General features: G+C 40.1%; 1 protein-coding gene across 1 annotated transcript in view; it reads left to right on the top strand.

The window, feature by feature from the left end:
* ZNF398 (zinc finger protein 398) overlaps positions 1-21,954 on the top strand; it is a 41,431-nt gene extending 19,477 nt beyond the window's left edge. Inside the window, exons 3-6 of the mRNA XM_027856827.1 lie at positions 8,194-8,320; positions 8,847-8,960; positions 17,307-17,420; positions 18,019-21,954. Coding sequence (XP_027712628.1) covers positions 8,194-8,320; positions 8,847-8,960; positions 17,307-17,420; positions 18,019-19,178 — 1,515 coding nt within the window. The 3' untranslated portion in view covers positions 19,179-21,954. The remainder of the gene's footprint in view (positions 1-8,193; positions 8,321-8,846; positions 8,961-17,306; positions 17,421-18,018) is intronic.
* Positions 21,955-22,620: the final 666 nt, after the last annotated feature.

The raw sequence follows: 22,620 nt of genomic DNA, 5'->3' as shown, positions 1-22,620 counted from the left end.
AGAACACTGCTAAGAAAACTGAAAAGCGTTTTGGAAGAAATTAGGTATTGACCAATAACTCATTCCATATACAAAGATAAACTTCAAATGGATACATGTCCTAGATATTAAAGGTCACATCATAAATTAGAGGAGTAAGGAAGAAATTACTTTTCAGATCTGTGGATACAGGAAGAATTCATGACTAAATCATTAGAGAGAATCATGGAGAATAAAATGGACAATAAAATTATTTTATTATATACAGTATTATGTACAATTATATACAATTGAAAAGTTTTTGCACCCACAAATCTAATGCAGTTAAAGCTAGAAACGTAACTAGGGAAAACTTAGCAGCAAATTTCTTTGATAAAGGTCTCGATATATAAGAAACTGATTAAAATTTATAAGCCTGAAAGCCATTCGCTGGTAGATTGAAAAAAAAAATGAAGAATATGAGCAGGCAGTTTTCAAAAGAAGAAATGTAAGCTATCAACACCCATGTGAAAAAATACCCCAAATAACTAATAGAGAAATGCAAATCAAAACAACTCTTAGGTTCTACCTCACAGCCATTAGATTGGCAAAGGTGACGTGTAGAGAGGCTCTGAAAAAACAGGCATACATCTACTCTCTTAATTGGCCCAGCCATTTGCTCCTGGAAAGCAATTTGGAATTATGCTCAGAAAGTTACCAAGCTGTTTAATAACTGTTACCAAACCTTTGACCCAACAATATCACCAAATGATCCAAAGAGATCATCGAAAGAAGAAAAGGTCTTATGTGTACAAGGATATTTCTAGTAGTTCTTTATATAGTAAACAAAAACTGAAACTAAAAGTAGTACCCACCTATTGATGGCTACCAAATTTTGGTAAGGTAATGTAATGTTATTGTGCCATAAGAAATAACAAGATAGTTTCAGAGTAAACTGGGAAGACCTCTGAACTGATACAGAGTAAAGTTAGTAGAACCAAGGATAGTAATTTACACATGATAATCACATTATAGAGAAATATAATTTTGAAAGACTTTAGAACTCAGATCAATGCAATTATAAGCCACAGATCCCAAGAATTCATCCTGCCAAATGAGTTTTACTTCCTTGTAAACCAGGAGATTTTTCTTCTATCTATCCTGTCCTCTCTGTGATCTTCTTATGGTCCCCAGCATAACTAACTAAGCCCTTTTTGTTGTCCTTACCATTCCTTCCCAGACTTAGCTTTGTTTGGACGTTTAGCATTTGAGACATTATTCCTACAGGACTGTTCCACTCTTGTATTCCTCTTCTGTTATCTAGCTTCAATTCCATTTTCTTTCCATGCCATTTGAAAGTCTAGGTTGATTGAGGAATTCCTTGTGTATCTATATTAATCACTTTGGATAACTGTTTTTCCTCCTTTCCTCTCCCCATCCTCACACCATCCCACCCCCAACCAGTTCTTCCTTGGAATCATTCACATGTGTATTACAAAAGTGATTTCCTTGTTAACAGGATCCCATTTCCTTTGGACTTTCTTCCCCTGCAGATTTTAAGATATGAGAACATACTCTGCTTTATTTTCCCTAAATTTTTTGAAATCCATGCTTCCTAGATCCAGGGTGTACATTAGACAATATCCAGCTTTCCCTTCCCTATCACAGACTTAAAGATGAAGTTGTTTGCTTCATCTTAAAGTACTTGTTACATTCACTTTGCTGCCAATTAGTTCCTCTAGAATGGAAATTCTCTTTGTTACTTCATATATCTCTTATATGAAATTACTATTGAAGCAAGTCAGGAATTTATCATCTGCTCTCATTTTGGCAGAGAGAGATCCAGCAGGTGTCCAGATAGTTGAAGCATCCAGTCATTGCTGTTTCCTGAGTCAGTTACCCATTTCTTTCTCCTTACTGGCTAAATCTGTAGTATGTTTGTATCCTATTACTTTTTTTTTTCTGCTTTCACTGATCCATATGCAAATACTCTTTGACATGCTTCTCTCCAGTTTATGAATTTGGTCTCTCCCCTTAGGGTTCTAGGGGTAATCCTGAGTATTTGCAACTTCTGCTACTATACAGAGCCTCCATCTAATGTACTCCCCCCAATTTTGACTATCCAGTTTATATCAATGAGATTTTTCAAAGGGATTATTTACTAAGATGGTATAACAAGGACACAAGTTACAAAAATTCACCCTCACCCTAACGAGGATCCCACTCCTTTCTTTGCACACCGTTGGTTTCTTGGGAGAATGGGCTCAAACTTAGAGCACAAAGTTAATTTCCTACTTCATGTAGGGAACACGTATGACTGAAGGGTATCTCCTGGCCCTAGGAGTATCCTTTCATGGAGTACCCACTAAGTTCATTTTTGAGAGTTGCTAAAATGTATGAGTCACTCTCTTACTAGTCTGAGCTAGCTCCTTATAAGACTTAATGTTTCTGTTGCCAGGTCATTTCACTGCTGGGTTTGGGTCAAGCAGGTCAATCTCTATGGTTAGCCCATCGCTAAACTCAGCTACTACAGCTGCAGGCTTCAATGATCTTTGCTACCAGTTCTGATTACGGAAGGAACCTCTGATAAAACTCTTCTGAACTTTTGGAGTTCATAAGGGGATAGACCTAGTCTATTCCGTCTCTAGATACTCATTTACCTATGATTAGTAAAGAATAAACTAACTCTGTCTCTCTCTCTCTCTCTCTCTCTCTCTCTGTCTCTCTCTCTCTCTCTCTCTCTCACTCACACACACACACACGCACGCACACACATTTTGTATGTGAACTCTGTTCCAGCTCTGTCATCAGTTTTTCTATCTCAGAAGAAAATTTGAAAACTCACCGTGATACAGCACCATCCCATCAATTACTCTTGTCTGGAAGGCTTACCAAGCCTTCCTGTGTTGAACTGATAGCAAGCAAAGACTATTGTAAATACACTAAGAACTGGGCCCCCATTGGCCCAGTCTCCTCTTAAACTAAAAAAGACAGAGAAAGATGGAAGGAAAATGACTAAATGTGGCAGAATTTAAGGTACACTTGCAGAGGGAATAAAAACAAAAGCACTTTTTTGCTTATTTGTTTCTGCCTCCTGCGAATAGGTTTTGGGTAATATATATCAGCTTATGTTTGTTTTTGTTGATTGTTATTTTGTTTATAATAAAAATTAATGTATGTTCTTGCATTAAGATTTTTAGTATACTTTATTATCCCATACTTTGTGAATTTTTATATAAATATCCAAAGCCCTAAGTTTTATTACTAATCCTTCTTGTAGATGTTATCTCCTATAAATTGCAGATAATTTTCACTGATATTTTTCCTGTATCATATGTGCTACTTTGCTTCTGGTATAATGGATGTATGTGGAAAATTTTCTCTTTTCTCCCAATTTTCTACTTAAAGCCTTCCTGAACAGATTTTTACTGTCTAGCATTAGATGCATTCCCTCTTTGGCCAAGAGCCAGTCATCTCTACATCTTAAGCTGTGGTCCAGAAATCTGAATCCTGTGCTTGGACAGCATCATCTTTGCCAGTTGTTCACTTCCCAAATCTTCTTTCCATTTCTGAAATGTCTTTTAATCACTGTGCGCTAAGTTCTTCATTTCCTTGCTAAGAATTTTATAATCCCTATCAATGCTTTCTAAGTCCCTTTTGTGGATCTCATTTATTGCCAGTTGATTAACCAGATGTAGATATTTTTGGTGATTAGCTTTGATAGGTGTTAGTAAGCAGTCCCTCTGTGATGTCAAAGATACGGGAAGATGAGACAACACATGACTTCCTCATTGCCTATCAGTAGAAAACCATCCAAACTCATCTCTTCCTCCAGTACAAGTTTTCCATCTCCTGATAGAATCTATATCCTCGTCATCATTCTTTAAACTTCTTTGGAGGGTCAGGTACTTCTTCTAAGGGTCCAGTTCTACTCTACTCAGGTTAATACTGCTATATAATCTGGTTCCCACTTATTTTTGTAGCTGTAGTTCATATTATTTCCCTTCACCCATTCTGTTCTAATTAAACTGGCCTGCCATACTGTTCCCCACAAATGGTAATCAGTCTGCCTCTATTTGTCATTGGCCAAATGCTTCCTCCACATCTGGAATGTCCTCCCTTCTCAGTTCTCTCTCTCAGATTCCTGAGGCTCTTCCAAAGCCCAGCTGAAGGGCCAGTCCTTCCAGGAAGTCTTTCAGATCCCCCCAGTGGTGGTTCTTCTCTCCCTCTTGAAATTGCTGTGGATATACTTGGCATTTACTTGTGTGGATGTGGTATTCCCTCAGTTGAAATGAGCTTCTTGAGTGCAGGATCTGTTCAGTTGCTGTCTTTAGATCTCCAACACCTGGCATAGCACCTTACACTGGTAAATGTTTATTGGATTGAATTGTCACTCCATACTTAATTCTTCCAAACTCCTAGTAGGTTTTCTGCTGCTTCCTCCTCTTGTTCATCTTTGTCTTCTTTTTTTTTATGGTAATTTTTATTTTTTTTTTTGTTTTCAACATTTACTTCCACAAGATTTTGAGTTCCAAATTTTCACCCCATCTCACCCCTACCCCCACCCCAAGATGGCATGCATTCTAAACACCCCTTCCCCTAGTCTGCCTTCCCTTCTGTCTGTCCCCCCCTTCTCTTATCCCCTTCTCCTTCAATTTTCCTGTAGGGCAGGATGGATTTCTGTACCCCATTTCCTGTATTTCTTATTTCCCAGTTGCATGTGAAAACATTTTTTTTAAACATGTGTTTTTAAAACTTTGGGTTCCAAATTTTCTCCCTTCCTTCCTCCCCACCCACCCTCATTGATAAGGCAAGCAACTAAATATAGGTTATATACGTGCAGTTACGCAAAACACTTCCATAGTAGACATGCTGTGAAAAACTAACTCTATTTCCCTTAATCCTATCCCACCCACCCATTCTATTCTATTCTTTCTTTTGACCCTGTCCCACCTCAGAAGTATTTGCTTCTGATTACTCCTTTTCCCAGTCTGCCCTCCTCTGTGTCATTCCCCTACTCTCTCGTCCCCTTCTACCCCTATTTTCCTGTAGGGTAAGACAGATTTCCACACCCAATTGACTGTGTATGTTATTTCCTCCTTAAGTCAAATCCTATGAGAATAAAATTCACTCATTCCCTCTCACCTTCCCCCGTTTCCCCTCCACTGTAAGAGCCTTTTCTTTTCTGTTTTTTTGTGGGATAATTTACCCTGTTCTACCTCTCCCTTTCTTCTTCTCTAAGTATATTCCTCTCTCACCCCTTAATTTTATTCTCCAGATATGACCCCTTCATTTTCAACTCACCCTGTGCCCTCTATCTATCTATCTATATCTATATATACATTCATATAATTTTTTCCCCTCCAACTACCTTAATACTGACAAAGATCTCATGAGTTACAAATATCATCTTTCCATGCAGGAATGTAAACAGTTCAACCTTAATAAGTCTCTTATGATTTTCTCTTTCCTGTTTACCTCATCATGTTCTACTCAAGTCTTGTATTTGAAAATCAAATTTTCTATTCAACTCTGGTCTTTTCATCAACAATGTTTGAAAGTCCTCTATTTGACTGAATGACCATTTTTTTCCCTGCAGGATTATACTCAGTTTTGCTGGGTAGGTGATTCTTGGTTGTAATCCTATCTCCTTTGCTCTCTGGAATATTATATTCCATGCCCTGCGGACCCTTAATGTAGAAGCAGCTAAATCTTGTGTTATTCTGATTGTGTTTCCACAATACTTGAATTGTTTCTTTCTGGCTGCTTGCAATATTTTCTCCTTCACCTGGGAAGTCTGGAATTTAGCTACAATATTCCTAGGAGTTTTCCTTTGGGGATCTCTTTCAGGAGGAGATCAGTGGATTCTTTCAATTTCTATTTTGCCCTCTGGTTCTAAAATATCAGGACAGTATTCCTTGATAATTTCTTGAAAGGTGATGTCTAGGCTCTTTTTTTGCTCATGGCTTTCAGATAGTCCAGTAATTTTTAAATTCTCTCTCCTGGATCTGTTTTCCAGGTCAGTTTTTCCAATGAGATATTTCATATTGTTTTCTAATTTTTCATTCTTTTAGATTTGTTTTACAGTGTCTTGATTTCTCATAAAGTCACTAGCTTCCAATTGCTCTATTCTAATTTTTAAGGAAGTGTTTTCTTCAGTAATCTTTTGGACTTCCTTTTCCATTTGTCCAATTTTGCTTTTTAGGGCATTCTTCTCTTCATTGGCTTTTTGGACCTCTTTTGCCATTTGGGTTAGGCTATTTTTTAAGGTGTTATTTTCTTTATTATTTTTTTGGGTCTCTTTTAGCAAGCTGTTAACTTGTTTTTTATGATTTTCTTGCATCACTCTCAGTTTTTCCTCTACTTCTCTTACTTGCTTCTCAGAATCCCTTTTGAGCTCTTCCAAGGCCTGGGACTGATTCATATTTTTCTTGGAAGTTTTGGATGTAGGAGCTTTGACTTTGTTTTCTTCTTCTGGTTGTATGTTTTGATCTTCTTTGTCACCAAAGTAAGATAATATAGTCTGACTCTTTTTGCGCTGCTTACTCATGATCCCGGCCAATTACTTGAGTTTTAAACTCTTTGTTAAGGTAAAAGTCTGCTTCCAATGTGAAGAGTATACTGTCCCAAGCTTTAGGGGTTTGTACAGCTGTTTTCAGAGGTACTTCTAGGGACCTGAAAAGTGTCAGTTCTTCCATGGTGGTGTGATAAGGGGCGAGGTGTTTTCTCTCAACCGCCACCACAAGCTCTACCACACCAGCATTCCTCCTTGCCCCAGGACTGCCCCTCAGAACTGTGACCCAGATCCAAGCACTGGTAAAGCGAGAGATTCCTGCCTCAGCACTGGCAAAAGAGATCCCTGCAATCCCCCTTTGATCAGCCACTCTATTCCCCCTCAGTCTGTGGGCCTGAAGCTCAGGAAAAAGCTGCGTCCCTGGGCTGTACTCGAGACTTGTGGCTGAGACCTAGCTCCTCTCTCACCGCAGTCACAGACTTTTCCCACTGACCTTCTAAGTTGTCTTTGGCGTTCAGGGGTTGAGAAGTCTGGAAACCGTCACAGCTGCCCGTGATTCAGTCCTCTAAGGCCTGCTCCAGGTTCGCTGCAGCCTGCACGCCCATACCAAACTGTGCTCCTCTCCCCGCCCGGCGCAATATACCTTTCTGATCAACCATCCAGGCTGTCTTTGGCTGGAAATTTGTTTCACTCTGTCTTTTTGTGGGTTCTGCTGCTTTAGAATTTGTTTAGAGCCATTTTTTTTTAGGTATTTGGAGGGCTTTGGGAGAGAGCTCAAGACAGTCACAACTTTCCCTTTGCCATCTTGGCTCTGCCCCCTCATCTTTGTTTTCTTCTTGAAGTACTTCTGCATTCTTTAAGGCAGCAAGTCATTCTTCCTAATAAGCCAGAGAGTAAAAGAAGTCTCCATGCAATTCTTTTGCCCTCCCCTCTAGTTTAAAAACACACACGGTTATTACTTGCCATTAACAAAAACACAGATAGAAAAGTAGCATGATTTCTCATAATTGAGGTGCATGAGAAAAAGGAAGTATAAACATGGGGGGAAATTATGGTAAGAATGGGCATTAGATGAAGGAAAAAGAAGGGAAGGAATAAGCACTTATGGTAGCATCTCCTTTGTGTAAGGCACTGTATTTTATTTGATAAACTTAAATTTTATCTGAAATGGACAAAGGAGGGTTGAATATACACACACAAAATATGTAATTTCAGAGGATCTTGGGTGGTATGAACTGGCACAAAGTGAACTTAGTAGAACCAGGAGACTAATTTATGCAAGGGCAATAATATTATAAAGAAAAACAACTTCGAAAGACTTGATTGTGTTCAAAACTGATCAACTGTGATGGGACAAGTGATGAAACATTACCTCATCTATCCCTACCCAAAATTCCATCTATCCAGCTCTCAAGATTAGGTCACTCATAAAGTCTTTCCCTACCACTCATGTCCACTTTGATACCTGCTTGTTTGATATTTACCTGTATTGTTTATTTTGACAATTAAGTCATAGATATGGTTATATTTTGTGCAGTTATGTCTTATCTCACCAATTCAATTGTGAGCTTCTGAAATATAGGAGTGCTATCTTACCTTTCTTTTATATCACCCCTCAGCAGCTAGTACAGCGTTATCACCATAGTAGTCTCTTAACAAAAATGTAAAGTAAATTAAATGGTAAAGGGGAAGAGCTGAGCCCCACATGCTTTTGATTGCAGGTGCCAGTGACGTTTGATGATGTCTCCATCTACTTTTCTACGCCAGAATGGGAGAAGTTAGAAGAATGGCAGAAGGAACTTTACAAGAACATAATGAAGGGCAACTATGAGTCTCTCATCTCAATGGGTGAGGCTGAGCTGGCTTCTGTCACACTAATGGTGCACAGCTTCAAGTGAGCTCAGCAGTCTTGTTCATTGCCCCATTCCTAACTTCCCCTCCTTACTCCTGCTGGATTCTAGGCCTGAAACACAGAAAATGTACCTTCTCAGCCTTTTCCTTCCATGAACATAGAGTCACTGTAAAAGCTATGGTTTCCTTGGTGTATCCCTCCCTCCTTAACGTCAGGTGATAGGAGCATGATCTAGGGACAAAGGTTAAATTTGAAACTGCATGGGGTAAATATGGCAGCTGCAGTGGTTGTCTAGGACACTGTTCTCTCCAGGAGCTACTGCTGCCCCTTACCCCCACCCAGTGAAGATAGGATAGGTTTTGGAAAAGAACTGGTTAATTTATAGGTGTAGTAGGGATAGGAACTATATAAGGAGTCTCTAGCTCCATGGGCCCATATGCCCTTGGCTTAAACTGGTTAGAATTAATGCCATCTTCATCCCCATTTACCTTTACTTTCTTTTCTCTCCCCTTTGTTCTCTAGACTATGCCATGACACAACCTGAAGTTTTGTCCCAAACTCAACCAGAGTCACAGCAGAATACAGAGAACCAAGTAAGACCCGATGAGAGTGAGATGACTGCAGAACCCAGCGATGGTGAGTAGAAAAGATCACATCATATCTTTTCACTACCCCAGGCTGTCTTGCACTCCTAGGGTTTGATGACGGCCTAGCAGTTAAAGATTAATGATTTCTAATTTCAGTTTTGTCACTGACTTTGGTTACAAAGTTGTTCTATCTTTTTTTTTTTTTTGGCTAGGCAATGGGGTTAAGTGACTTGCCCAGGGTCACACAACTAGTGTTATGTGTCTGAGGCCAGATTTGAACTCAGGTCCTCCTGAATCCAAGGCCAGAGCTCTATCCACTGTGCCACCTAGCTGCTACTTCTGTCTTTAATTAATCATTCAGTCAGTGGGCATTATACCTACTATGTGCCAGACACTTGAGTAGGTCCTGGAAATACAAATAGAAAAGTGAAACAATCTCTGTCCTTGTGGAGAGGAGTCAGCATGTGTATTAAACATATGTAGGTGTGTGCAGAAGAGATAAAAGATAATTTGGTGGCAAGAAGAAGTGTTAGCAACTGAGCAGACTTCATGTAAAAGATGGTACTTGAGCTGCCCCTTGAAGGAAAATAGGAATTCTAAGAAGCAGAAGTGAAGAAGACATACATTCCAGGTTTGGGAATAGGTGATTATATGTCATTTATGACAAATAGTAAAAAAGCCAGTTTGGCTAGAATATAGTGTGATGGTGGGGAAGAAGGGGGCCGGGGCGGGGGAAGGGAAGCTGCTGGTACACTGTAAGGCTGGCAAGAAAGGTAAGTGAGGTCCAGATTTTGAAGGGCTTTAAATGCTATAGGATTTTACATTTGATCTTAGAGGTAATGGGGAGTCCCTGGAATTTATTAAGTAAGTTATGGCATGGTTAGCTCTATGCTTTAGGACAATGACGTTGGCACTTTCATGAAGAATGGATCTGAGTGGAGAGAAATTTGAGACCTAGATCAATTATAGAGGCTATTTGATAGCCTAGGCAAGTAATGAGGACCTAAACTAGGGTGATAGCTTTGTAAATAGAGAGAAGGAAATGAATTCAAGAGATGTTTTAGAGGTGGAAATGATATGTGGGTGAGTGAGAATGAGGGGTCAAGGTTGACACCAAGATAAGAAGAACTATTACCAGAATCTTGTGGTCTCCTAACTAACTTTGAGGTTCTCACTTTAGTGATTGAGCAAAATCAACAGTGTTAATTAATCCCTTAGGTTTTCACAGTGTTTTATCTGTCTGTTAGCTCATTTAATGTCCTTTCTTTCTCCTTTCCATCTTCTTTCATTCCCTTGTCTCTTTCTTTTTCCTGTCTCCTTTCTCCTCTTTATAACAGCAAACCTTTATTCTTTTCAGACTAACCACATCCCCAGTATAGCCTGTTGGACCTCAGTCTTACCCAACTTTCTCTTTCCTTTGGACAGGCTATATTACATTTTGATGGGATTGTGCTTTTCAAAAGCACTTGACCAAAGAGAGTGCTGTTGATGGTAAGAGTAAAGACAGAACCTCACTGTGAGGCTTTGTTTAGTCAGTTTCCCTCTGAGTATGCACAGCTACGGATGAGCTAGACTAAGGAGCTCAGAGCTTGCCCCTCTCAGAGCTAGATGGGGTTGTTAAGCCAGTATAACCCCTTGTATAGCAGATTAGGAAGCTGAGAACCAAAGGGGAAAGTGGTCACCCAAGGTCATATAGGTAATAAATAGCAGAAGCAAGACTCTAACCCAGGTCTGTTGGCTCCATGTTCAGAGCTCTTTCTACTATACCACATTCCCAGTGGACTAGAAGTCATCAGAAGACTTTAGAGAACTCGACCTTCTTTAGGATTTTACCTCGAGCAGGGTAAAAGCAGGGTAATTCTGGGCATTTCGGCCTCTCTGACCCATCTGTTTCTCCTCTCTAATCTCGGAGGATCATGGCTGGCTCTTCCTCAACAAAACTAACTCCTTCCATTCATGCCCTTGAATCCATCTCTTTCATCTATGAGATCTTGGTCCATCTGTCATTGCCTCTCATCTTCAATATCTCCCCATCTGATGGCTCCTTCTTCTGCTTTTAACATACTCATCACTTTTTTTTTTTTTTTTTAACCCAGACCTTTGACTTCATCAGATAGGGAGCTCCCATTGAAGAACTCCCTTTACCAATGCAGATAAGCTTCTTCTGTTCCATTTAGAGAATTTCATAGACCAGAGATTTTAGTTAAAGGACTTGGTCAGGATTCATTGTTGGTGGAGGTGTAAATTACTGTAATTATTCTACAAAGCATTTTGGAATTATGAAAATAAAAAAGTGGCCAAAATGTTCATACCCTTGAACTTGAGTTCTATTGTTAGACATATTCCAAGGAAGTTACTGAGAAAAAGCAAGGTTCCATATACACCAAAACATTTATAGCAACAATTTTAGTGTTAGTAAAAAGCAAAAAGAAGCAAAGTAGATGCCCATCAATTGGGGAATGGCTAAGCAAATTTTAGTATATGATGTAATGGAATATTACTACTAAATGATGAATATAATGAATACAGAGAAATATGAGAAGACTTACATGAACTGATACAAAGGGACGTAAGCTGAGTCCCAAAAAACAACACACACACACACACACACACACACAATGACTACAATAATGTAAATGAAATAAACAATCACAAAACAATCAGAAGTGAAAATTATAAAATTACAAAAAACAAGCATATCTCTAAAGAAGAAATATTAAGAGACACTCTCACCCTACTCCTTTACAGAGGTGGGAAGTCCACAAGTATGGTACTGTGCACATATTTTCATACCTTTTCTATTTATTGATCAGTTAGTTTTTTTTCTTTTTTTTAATTAGTCTTTAATTTTTTTTTAATCTAAGTATGTTTATAAAATAAATACTTGAACATTATATAGGAAAACAAATTATAAACATTCTATTAATAAGGGATAGAGAATGAATTTATGATTTCATTCATATAGGGAACACCTAGATGAATAAATTCATTTTACCAAGGAAGATCAGTACCTGCTCTGCAATTATTATTCTAGAAGATTTCCCAGAGCAGTGATGTGAAACTGGGGTTACTATGAAGGTCCACATATTGACTAAGAAAACCACATACTCACATTATCTATATTCTATTGTATTTGTATTCAATTTATTAAATATTTCCCAATTATATTTTAATCTGATTCCCTGTGGAACTATGCTACCAAAAGTGTGTTTTACATCACTGACCTAGAGCAATGAGAATTTAAATGACTAGCCTTGGGTTATACAGACAATATATGTCAGAGGCAGAACTTAATCTCAGGTTCCCCTGGCTCTTAAATCAGTTCTATAAACAGTATATCATATTGCCTAGCATGCTATTAACAACTAGTTTTAAATATTCAATCAAATAATAAGAATTGCCTCTCTTTCTCCTGCTTCTTCTTTTCTCCTCCCCCTCCTTTTTCCCTCCTCCTCTTTCTATCCCCTTCCATAGACCTCTGTCCTGCCATTCTTGTTGTTGGCCTTCACAATTTTAGCCAATCAAAAAATGAAAAAAAAAAAAACCAGGTAGAAGATAAAATATAAACATCAGGGTGACATATCAGTATTTTGCCATCCAAATCCAGTCCACATATGTTATATCTCTTCATGGGTCATGGGAACCAGGTCAAATCTTATTTGAGGAAGATACAACAAAAGGAAATAAAATAAAATCTGGTCACCTTAGGAGTTGAAATTATCAGCCAAATTAAATATGCCTGAATGTGAGTGAATAGAAGGCTAGAGACATACATGGACTAGATTTAAATAAGCACAAAAAACCTTCCCAACGAAGTCTACACTATATAGTAAGTTTTGATATCATCTCTACATGGATTAAGATACAAAGCTAAATGGTTTTTATCATCATCAGCAGAAATAGTTCAGATTTTGTTAGATGTGAATTCTTAAATTTTCTTGCCTTTTGGATGGATTTTTTTTTCATTTTCCTTCGAAATAAAAGACGTTTACCTGAGAAATTCACATTATCTTTTGGTGTTTGCATTTAAGTAAAATGAATTTCATTCTTCCCGCTCAGTAATGTGCTCTCTTAGTTTTGAAACTATTCCTCTTCATGTTCCACTTGAGTCTTGTATTAGAAGGTCAAATTTTCTATTCAGCTCTGGTCTTTTCATCAAGAATGCTTGAAAGTCCTCTACTTCACTGAATGACCATTTTTTCCCCTGAAGAATTATACTCAGTTTTGCCGGGTAGGTGATTCTTGGTTGTAATCTGATCTCCTTTGTCCTCCTGGATATTATATTCCATGCCCTGTGGTCCCTTAATGTAGAAGCTGCTAAATCTTGTGTTATCCTGTTTGTGTTTCCACAATTCTTGAATTGTTTCTTTCTGGCTGCTTGCAATATTTTCTCCTTGACCTGGGAACTCTGGAATTTGGCTACAATATTCCTAGGGGTTTTCCTTTGGGGATCTCTTTCAGGAGGAGATCGGTGGATTCTTTCAATTTCTATTTTGCCCTCTGGTTCTAAAATATCAGGACAGTTTTTCTTGATAATTTCTTGAAAGGTGATGTCTAGGCTCTTTTTTTGCTCATGGCTTTCAGATAGTCCAATAATTTTTAAATTCGCTCTCCTGGATCTGTTTTCCAGGTCAGTTTTTCCAATGAGATATTTCACATTGTTTTCTAATTTTTCATTCTTTTGGATTTGTTTTACAATGTCTTGATTTCTCATAAAGTCACTAGCTTCCAATTGCTCTATTCTAATTTTTAAGGAAGTGTTTTCTTCAGTAATCTTTTGGACTTCCTTTTCCATTTGTCCAATTTTGCTTTTTAGGGCATTCTTCTCCTCATTGGCTTTTTGGACCTCTTTTGCCATTTGGGTTAGACTATTTTTTAAGGTGTTATTTTCTTCATTATTTTTTTGGGTCTCCTTTAGCAAGCTGTTAACTCGCTTTTCATGATTTTCTTGCATCACTCTCATTTCTCTTCCCAGTTTTTCCTCTACTTCTCTTACTTGCTTCTCAAAATCCCTTTTGAGCTCTTCCAAGGCCTGGGACTGATTCATATTTTTCTTGGAAGTTTTGAATGTAGGAGCTTTGACTTTGTTTTCTTCTTCTGGTTGTATGTTTTGATCTTCTTTGTCACCAAAGTAAGATAATATAGTCTGACTCTTTTTGCGCTGCTTACTCATGATCCCGGCCAATTACTTGAGTTTTAAACTCTTTGTTAAGGTAAGAGTCTGTTTCCAATGTGGAGAATGTACTGTCCCAAGCTTTGGGGGTTTGTACAGCTGTTTTCAGAGATACTTCTAGGGACCTGAAAAGTGTCAGTTCTTCCAAGGTGGTATGATGAGGGGCGAGGTGTTTCCTCCCCACTGCCACAACAAGCTCCACCAGGCCAGCGCTCCTCCTCGCCCCAGGACCGCCCTTCAGAACTCTGACTCAGATCCAAGCATGGGAAAAGCAAGAGATTTCTGCCTCAGCCCTGGCAAAGAGATCCTTGCAATCCCCCTCTGATCAGCCACTCTGTTCCCCCTCAGTCTGTGGGCCTGAAGTTCAGGAAAAAGCTGCTGCCCCGAGGGCATGCTCTGGACTTGCAGCTGAGACCTAGCTTCTTCTCTCACGGAGTTACAGACTTTTCCCACTGACCTTCTAAGCTGTCTTTGGCATTCCTGGATTGAGAAGTCTGGAAACCGTCACAGCTACCCGCGATTCAGTCCTCTGAGGCCTGCTCCAGGGTCACTGCAGCCTGTGCACCCAGGCCAAACTGTGCTCCTCTCCCTGCCCGGCGCGATATACCTTTCTGATCAGCCATCCAGGTTGTCTTGGGCTGGAAATTTGTTTTACTCTGTTTTTTTGTGGGTTCTGCTGCCTTAGAATTTGTTTAGAGCCATTTTTTGTAGGTATTTGGAGGGGTTTGGGGGAGAGCTCTAGCAAGTCACTGCTTTCCCTCTGCCATCTTGGCTCTGCCCCTCTTTTTTTTTTTCCTTTAAAAATGTTATTTGTTATATAAAATTGCTTTCTGGGAGTGGGAGGAATTCCAGGGGAAATTTTGGTAATATAAAAAATACATTTATTTATTTATTTGAAAAGAAGATGAATATTACAAAATTACAAAGAACAAACTTGGCCTAAAGAAGGGGAAAGATGGGAGAAGGGATCCCCAGGTATGGAGCTGTGTTATAAGGGATGGCTGCCTGGGAGAGGAGAAGGAGGAAAGAGAGGGATAAAGGGGAAATTTAGGCAATACAAAAATAAAAGATCAATAAAAATGTATTTAAAAAAAACAAACCAAGCTATTTACTTAAAAAGGACTTGCCCAGGGCCACACAACTAGTTTGTGTCAAGGATGGCACTTTAAACCAGGTCATCTTGACTATGAGGACTATTTTCTATCCTGTATACCAGAGGTTAGACTTGAGCTTTGGAACCAGATTAAAATGTAATTGGGAAATGCTTAACAAAATAAATAAAAATACATTACAACATAGATAATGTTAGTTTGTGGTCTTCTAAATCAATATGCAACTGGCAGACATCCCTTTCCATTTGAGTTTGACACTATTGCTCTATACCATATGTTCCCTCTCACCCAAGTCAGCGTTATCCTAAAAAAATTAAAAAATACTCTGCCTTGATGCTGCTACCTCCTCAAACTGTTGTCGTGTATCTTTCTTCCCCTTCACTGCTAAATTTCTAGAAAAAAAGCAAAATCATTGTCTCCTCTTCAAGACCAACCCTCTCTATAGTTTTCTGGAGTTTGGTTTCTGTTCCTACTCTTAGTTTCCAAATCCAGTGACCTTTTCTTAGGCGTCATGTTTCTTGACTCTTCTGCAGCATTTGATACTGTTGACCACTCCCTCGATGCTCTTTTTCCCTTTGGACTTCCATGACATTGTTCTTTCTAGTTTTTCTCCTACCTTGCCAACTCCTTCTCACTCTTCATTTTTTCATCTGTCAACTATCCCCTAAATGTTGGTGTCCTCAGCTATCTTCTCTTGTGTTTTTATTTTATCTCCCTTACTGATTTCATCCATTCTTATAACATTAATTATGACTTCTATAAAATGACTTATTTGTAAATCAATTCATAATCTCTCTCCTGATGTCTAGTTGAACATTGCCTCCTGGATCTCTCTATCTGAATGTTTTTGAGTACCTTTAGTTCAGCACCAAAATTGAATTATCATCATTTCCCCAAAACTTCCTCTTTCCCTTAACTTTCCTAATTCCATTAATGTCACCATTATCCTTCCAGTCACTCAAGCTGGAAAACACAGTCATCCTTGACTTTTCTCTCTTTCCCAAATCCTATATCCAGCCTAGTGACCTGATCGATTCTTCCTTAGTAATGTCTTATTTTGGACCTCTCCTCTTCATTCCTACCACCACCACTCTAGTGTAGATCGTCATCACCACTAGCATTGACAATTATAATAATCACCCACAGGTCCCACCTTTCCAATGCATCCTTCACATAATGACCAAATCAGTCATCCTAATGCATAGATATGATTACACTATTCTCCTCCTGAAAAACTATCAGAGGCTCCATGTTGTATCTTGAATCACATACAGACTTCTTACTTAGCCTGGCATTTAAAGCCCTCCACAGTCTGACCATAATGTGCTTTCCCAGCCTTGTTTCATATTGACTCCCTTCACACACTATACGTTTTAGCTAAACCAGAAGTGTTCCCTTATCTTTCCTTGTTCTTTCCTGCCTCTCTCCATCCATGTAATCCATCCCTTACGCTTGGAATTCCCTTGATGTCCATCTCTGCTTATAGAATTCCTCCTTTTTCTTTAGTGCCTAACTGAGGTGATACGACTTCCATGAAGCCTTTGATGGATCCCATCTCCTCACCACTATCATCCTCACCTTTTTCCGCTGGAAAGTGATCTTTTATAACATTTTGTATTTATCTGTCCTTTTTCTTTATCACATTCTATCCTGTATCATGTTTATTTATTTATGTGTCTTTCCCTAGTATAGTGTAAGATCCTTGAGGCCTGAGACTGTATAATTTTTTATCTTTATAGCCATAATACATAACATAGTGCTTTACACTTAACAAATTATGTTTGCTATGTTACATTAATTAAGAGTCTTTGCTTTTTCTGCATTATAGCACTGTTGTGAGAGGAAAAGAGAATTAAGATAAAAGCAATTTAAAGGTAAAAGTTCAATAGAAATAGAGGACACACTGTTAAATCACTTTAGGACATCTCCAGTGCAGAGATTGTGACTTATTTATCAAGAGTTTTGTTTACCTGCTTATTCACAAATGAATATTTGGGTTGTTTGAAAATTAAATTAGTTTGTTTAATTCCAGTTTTTGGTTCAAAATTCTGTTCCATTCCCCCGCAGGAACTCAAAACAAAATACTCTGTTTCTCTTTTCCCTCAAACAGAGCCAGGCATTTCCACGTCAGACATTCTCTCCTGGATTAAACAAGAAGATGACCCCCAGGTGGAAGGTCCACAGGACCCTGAAGAGAGTGACATTTACAAAGGCACCTATGCTGGTGAGTGATAGAGCAGATACAGAGCCCTGCCTTCTGTATTGTGCAGTAGAGAAACTCAGCCTTGACAGGAGCCAAAAAAAAAAAAAAAAAAGGCAAAATGGACACTAGGAAAACCATGGAAGTGAATGAGGTTCATTACAGGGGTTTGGAGGGAAGTGGGGAGTGAAGAAAGGAGAGCAGCACTATTAGATCAGAAGATTTATGGCTGGGAAGAGTTGGAAGAACAGATGAGGATGGTGGAATGAGGCTGGATCATTGGGTAAAAAGGAGTGAGAAAAAGTTGTGGAGCAGGGAAGTGACATGATGAAAGCAATGTCTTAGGAAAATTTAATTTAAAACTTTGCTTTTTCCCATCCCCTATCTCAAACCAGGGAATTTCATAATGCAGAGATGACACCTTAGATTCCTGGATTCTCACCTCAGAACTTCACTGAACTGTTTCTGTTCCTTTGAACTAATCACTTCCCTATACAATCACAGTGAATAAAAGCACAGAGCAATTTGTGAAAACCAGGTAGAATGTAGCTACTACTTTGTGGTGAGAATTGCTAACAAAGCAGTTTCTGTGTCGTATAACAACCGTAGTCCTCTCTTTCAGATGATGAGCTTGCCATCAAAGCCGAAGGGCTTGCTGGAGGCCCTCTGTGTTCAGATGCCCAGGTTACCTCTGCCAACCCTTCAGCAGTGTCAAAAGATGCTTTCCAGGATGCAGCTTTCAAGAGCCAGCATCCTCCACCCATACTACCCTCTGGACCTCAGCTTAATAACCCCATTGACCCCCTCGGGGGACAGGCTAATTTCACCCAGCTGGGCAACCTTCCCCTTCCCCCCCAATCAGGGGAGCAACAGCAACTCTTCCCTTGTCGTCGTTGTGGCAAGAATTTTAACCAGAAGGAAATGCTGATGGACCACCAGAGTAGTCATGCTGGTGAGCGTCCTTTTGCATGTGCCCAGTGTCCTAAGCGTTTTGCCCAACAGGCCAACCTCAGCAATCATGCCCGAGTGCATACAACTGAGCGGGCCCATACCTGCCCACATTGCTCCAAGAGCTTTGTGCACCCCTCTCGGCTTGCCTATCACCTGCGAGTCCACAGTGGTGAACGGCCCTTTCCATGTCCAGAATGCCCCAAGCGTTTTACTGACCAGTCTCGGCTCACTAGCCACCGACGTGGCCACTCTGGGGAGCGCCCGTTTCGCTGTTCTCAGTGTGGTCGGAGCTTCAGTCTAAAGATTAGTCTTCTGCTTCACCAGCGGGGCCATGCCCAGGAGCGCCCCTTCTCCTGCCCACAGTGTGGCATCGACTTCAACGGCCACTCGGCACTGATCCGCCACCAAATGATCCACACAGGTGAGCGGCCCTACCAGTGTGGCGACTGTGGCAAGAGCTTCATGCGTAAAGAGCACCTGCTGAATCACCAGCGGTTGCACACCGGCGAGCGTCCCTTCCACTGTGCCCACTGTGGCAAGAGCTTCATTCGTAAGCACCACCTAATGAAGCACCAGCGCATCCACACAGGGGAGAGGCCTTACCCCTGTCCCTGCTGTGGCAAGAGCTTCCGCTACAAACAGACGCTTAAGGATCATCTGCGAGCAGGCCAGGATGGAAGTTGCAGTGGTGATGGAGATGTACCAGGGCAGCCGCCAGACCCCCCTGGCCTCCTCCTACCAGGGCTTGAGCCCACGGGCCTAGGGATTGGAACTGATGGCCTAGAAACCAACCACTGGTATGGAGAGGGGGGTGGAGGGAGTGTTTTGTAAATCCTTCATCTCTTGTTTATCCATTAAGTGGAGAATCCCAAAGACAGGGAGCCCAAGATCATTTTAAACTGGCTCTTCGGTGTATTTTGGGCATCATACATCTAACTAGGGACATACCTGGTTGTTTGGAACTTCACAACATTGCAAATAATGAAGATACATTGTGAAATCTGGAGGACCTTGAAAAGAATCCACCCACCCTGTCCTTATGAAGAAATTACATGAGCTAAAAAAGTGATAATGTTGCAAAGAGGTTGAAAGCAAGAAATTGGTAAATCACTGGCAAATAATCCAAGTTATTTGTAGGTTGAAGTCCAGGGGAGGGGCAGGTGGCATGGGAAAACCTCTAAAACTTGATACTTTCCCTATACTATGAAGTTGATAGGACATTGAGGCTTCTCCCTGACTCCTGAGTGGGTGAGGTGGTTGTGAGGAGGGGAGAGCTAGGCACGGAGCTGCCAAATGGGGGCTGTTGCTCTCTCCTCCTGGTTCCAGCTTAGACCCACCTACTTGTACTCCTGCTTATCTTCCCCAAAATAGACCCGTCATGATGGAGATTCCTTTTCTCCATCCGTGTCAATTCAAGACTTGGCCTGCTATAAGATTTCTTGGATTTAATCAATGTGATTTTCTTTAACTATTCCATCAGCCCAGGGTAAGCGATCTGAATTTTGTAGGTTGGGAATCTCCTCAAGGAGAATTGGTTGGTTTTGAACTTTTCACTGGCTTGGTTTACAGTCTTCCCTCTCTAGTATTCAGGATTTTACTGAAATTTAAAATTCCTGGATATTAGCATTCTCAGCCTACATACAATCCCGACCCCAAAATCTGAAAAACAGGATTCATTGGAGTAAATGACAGGCCATGTCTCTAAGGGCATAGCCCAAGATTTGTGACTAGGCCATCAACTTCAAATGTGACTACATCTAATGTATACATTTTTCTATGTCTTTACAGAAATAATAAGCTGACTTTTCTCTTTCTGATATTTTGGACACTTGTGACTATAGATAGCAGAAAAGATTACAACTCACAGCTTTCACACTAGCTGAGGACTCTCACTGTTTGTTTCACAAGCAATGAAACTAAGCCATTTTGGTAATGTGGCTGGCTTCAAACCATTAGGAGACTTGTGTGTTTACCCTTATTTGGCCATTCCTTGGGAAAGTGGTAAGATCAAGAAGCTTCCTCCCTAGCTCATAGCTGGCCCTTCCTTGTACATAAACAGTCTGTCTGTCCCATCCATATCATGCTCTCAGGGCTACTGGCTATTCTGTGCACAAGTTCATTAGTTGTTGTGTATGGGTCCCCCGGTCATCTGGAGCAACTCAGCCCCCTGGTTGTATTCATCACTGAGTTTGGGTCAGTTACTTCCTTCTCTGGACCCTAATTTACCTTTCTGTAAAATAAGAGCAGTCCCTGTCCAGTTCACTTAGACAGCCGGTTTGAGGAACAAGTAAGACCTGAAGTAAGAGCCGTACAGAAATGCAGAAGAATGTGATTGTCTGGCAGCATGTTCTCCTTCCTGCCAAAAAACCTTTTTTATTATTTTTCAGCCTCTTATGTAGGCAGATTTGAATAGGACAGCAGAGTCAAGGTGGAGAGACTTCTGGCTGAAGCTTGACCCACATCTGTTAGAGTTGTATGTACTTTCTGAAGAATTGAGAACCTACAGAAGATACGGGTAGTATTCTCATGCAGAAGCTGCAGCCCTGCACATTAACAGGAAAGGCTTAATTAGCATCAGGCAGGAGGAAGGCTAACAGCTCTCTCACCAAGTACACTCTGCTCACGTTAGTTAGAGAATACATTAGTCCATGGTGTTCAGTGACAGCACCTTTAGTCGATGGTTTGAGTGAGAAGGTCATGTCTCCCTCACATTTTAACCTTATCTCTTAATCCAGATGGCACAACTGCTTGTGACCTGGTTGAGAAAAGGTATTTTTCTTGACCAGCTGTGATATTGAGCATTTTGAACAGGAAGGCAATGTAATATGTAGTGAAAAGAGCATTGGACAAGCGCTTACAACATCTGGGTTCTGCCATTAAGTAGCTTTGTGACTTTGGGAAAATCACCTCTCTGTCTCAGTTTCCTTATCTGAAAAATTGTTAGATGACCTTCCAGATCTAAGATATTGTGATTCTGTGAGGCATAGTCAGCGTACTGAATGAAAAAGAATGTACAGATTTTCTAGGAAGAAGCCACAATAAGATGGCAGGTATCAGGCTCTCTCAGCACTGACACAGAGTGGGAGTTTAACATGGACTCATGATCATCTCATCCGTTCTCCTACTCCCTGACTAGTGAAGAGACCCAGGCCAGTAATTAAAGAAAAAAATGTTTTATTTTTGAAGATCAGAATGTGGATAATCAAAATGGTAGGTAAACAAAAGGACTAACCTTATAAGTAGAAGAGTATCTGAGGGGCAATTTCTACATTGAGCCTTCATGTCTCTCACAAGGACCAAGCTGTTAGACTGGAGTTTGAAAAGGTGCTTTAAGATATAAAGGTCATAAACCCTCATAGGCAAAAAAGATGATCCCCAACCACAGACCCTGGATCCAGCCAACCATGTGTCACCTAGATTCTCTAAATAGTCTTCATCTGTGACAGAGAAGTTTAACAAATATACTAGCCTGTCCCCACTATTCATCATGCCGTCCTCCCTTTCAGTTAAAAGTCCATGCCTCTGGGCTAGCTAAATGGCACAGTGGATAGAGCTCTGGCCCTGGAGTCAGGAGGACCTGAGTTCAGATCCGGCCTCAAACACTTGACACTAGCTGTGTGACCCTGGGCAAATCACTTAACCCCAATTGCCTCACCAAAAAGCAAAAAAAAAAAAAAAAAAATCCACTCCTCTACACATAGATGTCATCTATCTCCTCGACCATTTTCAACCATTGTAATTGTCATTTGCCACATGGTGGCTTATATCACTAATTAATCCAATTGGTTTATTAAGGAGATCAGAATAAACAGACTCATTCTTTGCTGGGTATTTTCATCGTCTGTTGTGGGATGACAGTTAATCTACATGCAAATTGGTGAACATCAGTAAATGATCAGTCTGTAAATTAGTTTGTTACATAGCAAGAAAAATGGTCATTATCCTTCACTATTGACTCAATATTGGGGGTACCTTATTATGGACCCTGGGGTAAGAGCAGGAACCTCCATGACTTATCATCATCAAAGATTTTGTTCTTAATAATCCTTAGGATATCTAGGCTGTCATTCCCATTCACTTCATATAGTATAAAGATAACTCCTAGGTTTGTGCTCAGACCCCCTCTGCAGAAGGAGGAGACTGTCTGAATCCATAAAAGTCACCCCAGAAGTCTGTCTGCAGTACTTGAGGATGACCTTAAGGGAATGAATAAGCAAGTGAATCTTTTAGAGGCCAGTGGGAAAGATTCTTTGGTCTCCTCTGGGTTCTGGTG

This window comes from Vombatus ursinus, unplaced genomic scaffold (assembly GCF_900497805.2).
Source record: "Vombatus ursinus unplaced genomic scaffold, bare-nosed wombat genome assembly UNPS02011649.1, whole genome shotgun sequence".
NCBI lineage: Eukaryota > Metazoa > Chordata > Mammalia > Diprotodontia > Vombatidae > Vombatus > Vombatus ursinus.
The sequence above is the reverse complement of the archived record's forward strand: the minus strand, read 5'-3'. Positions and strand labels throughout refer to the sequence as shown.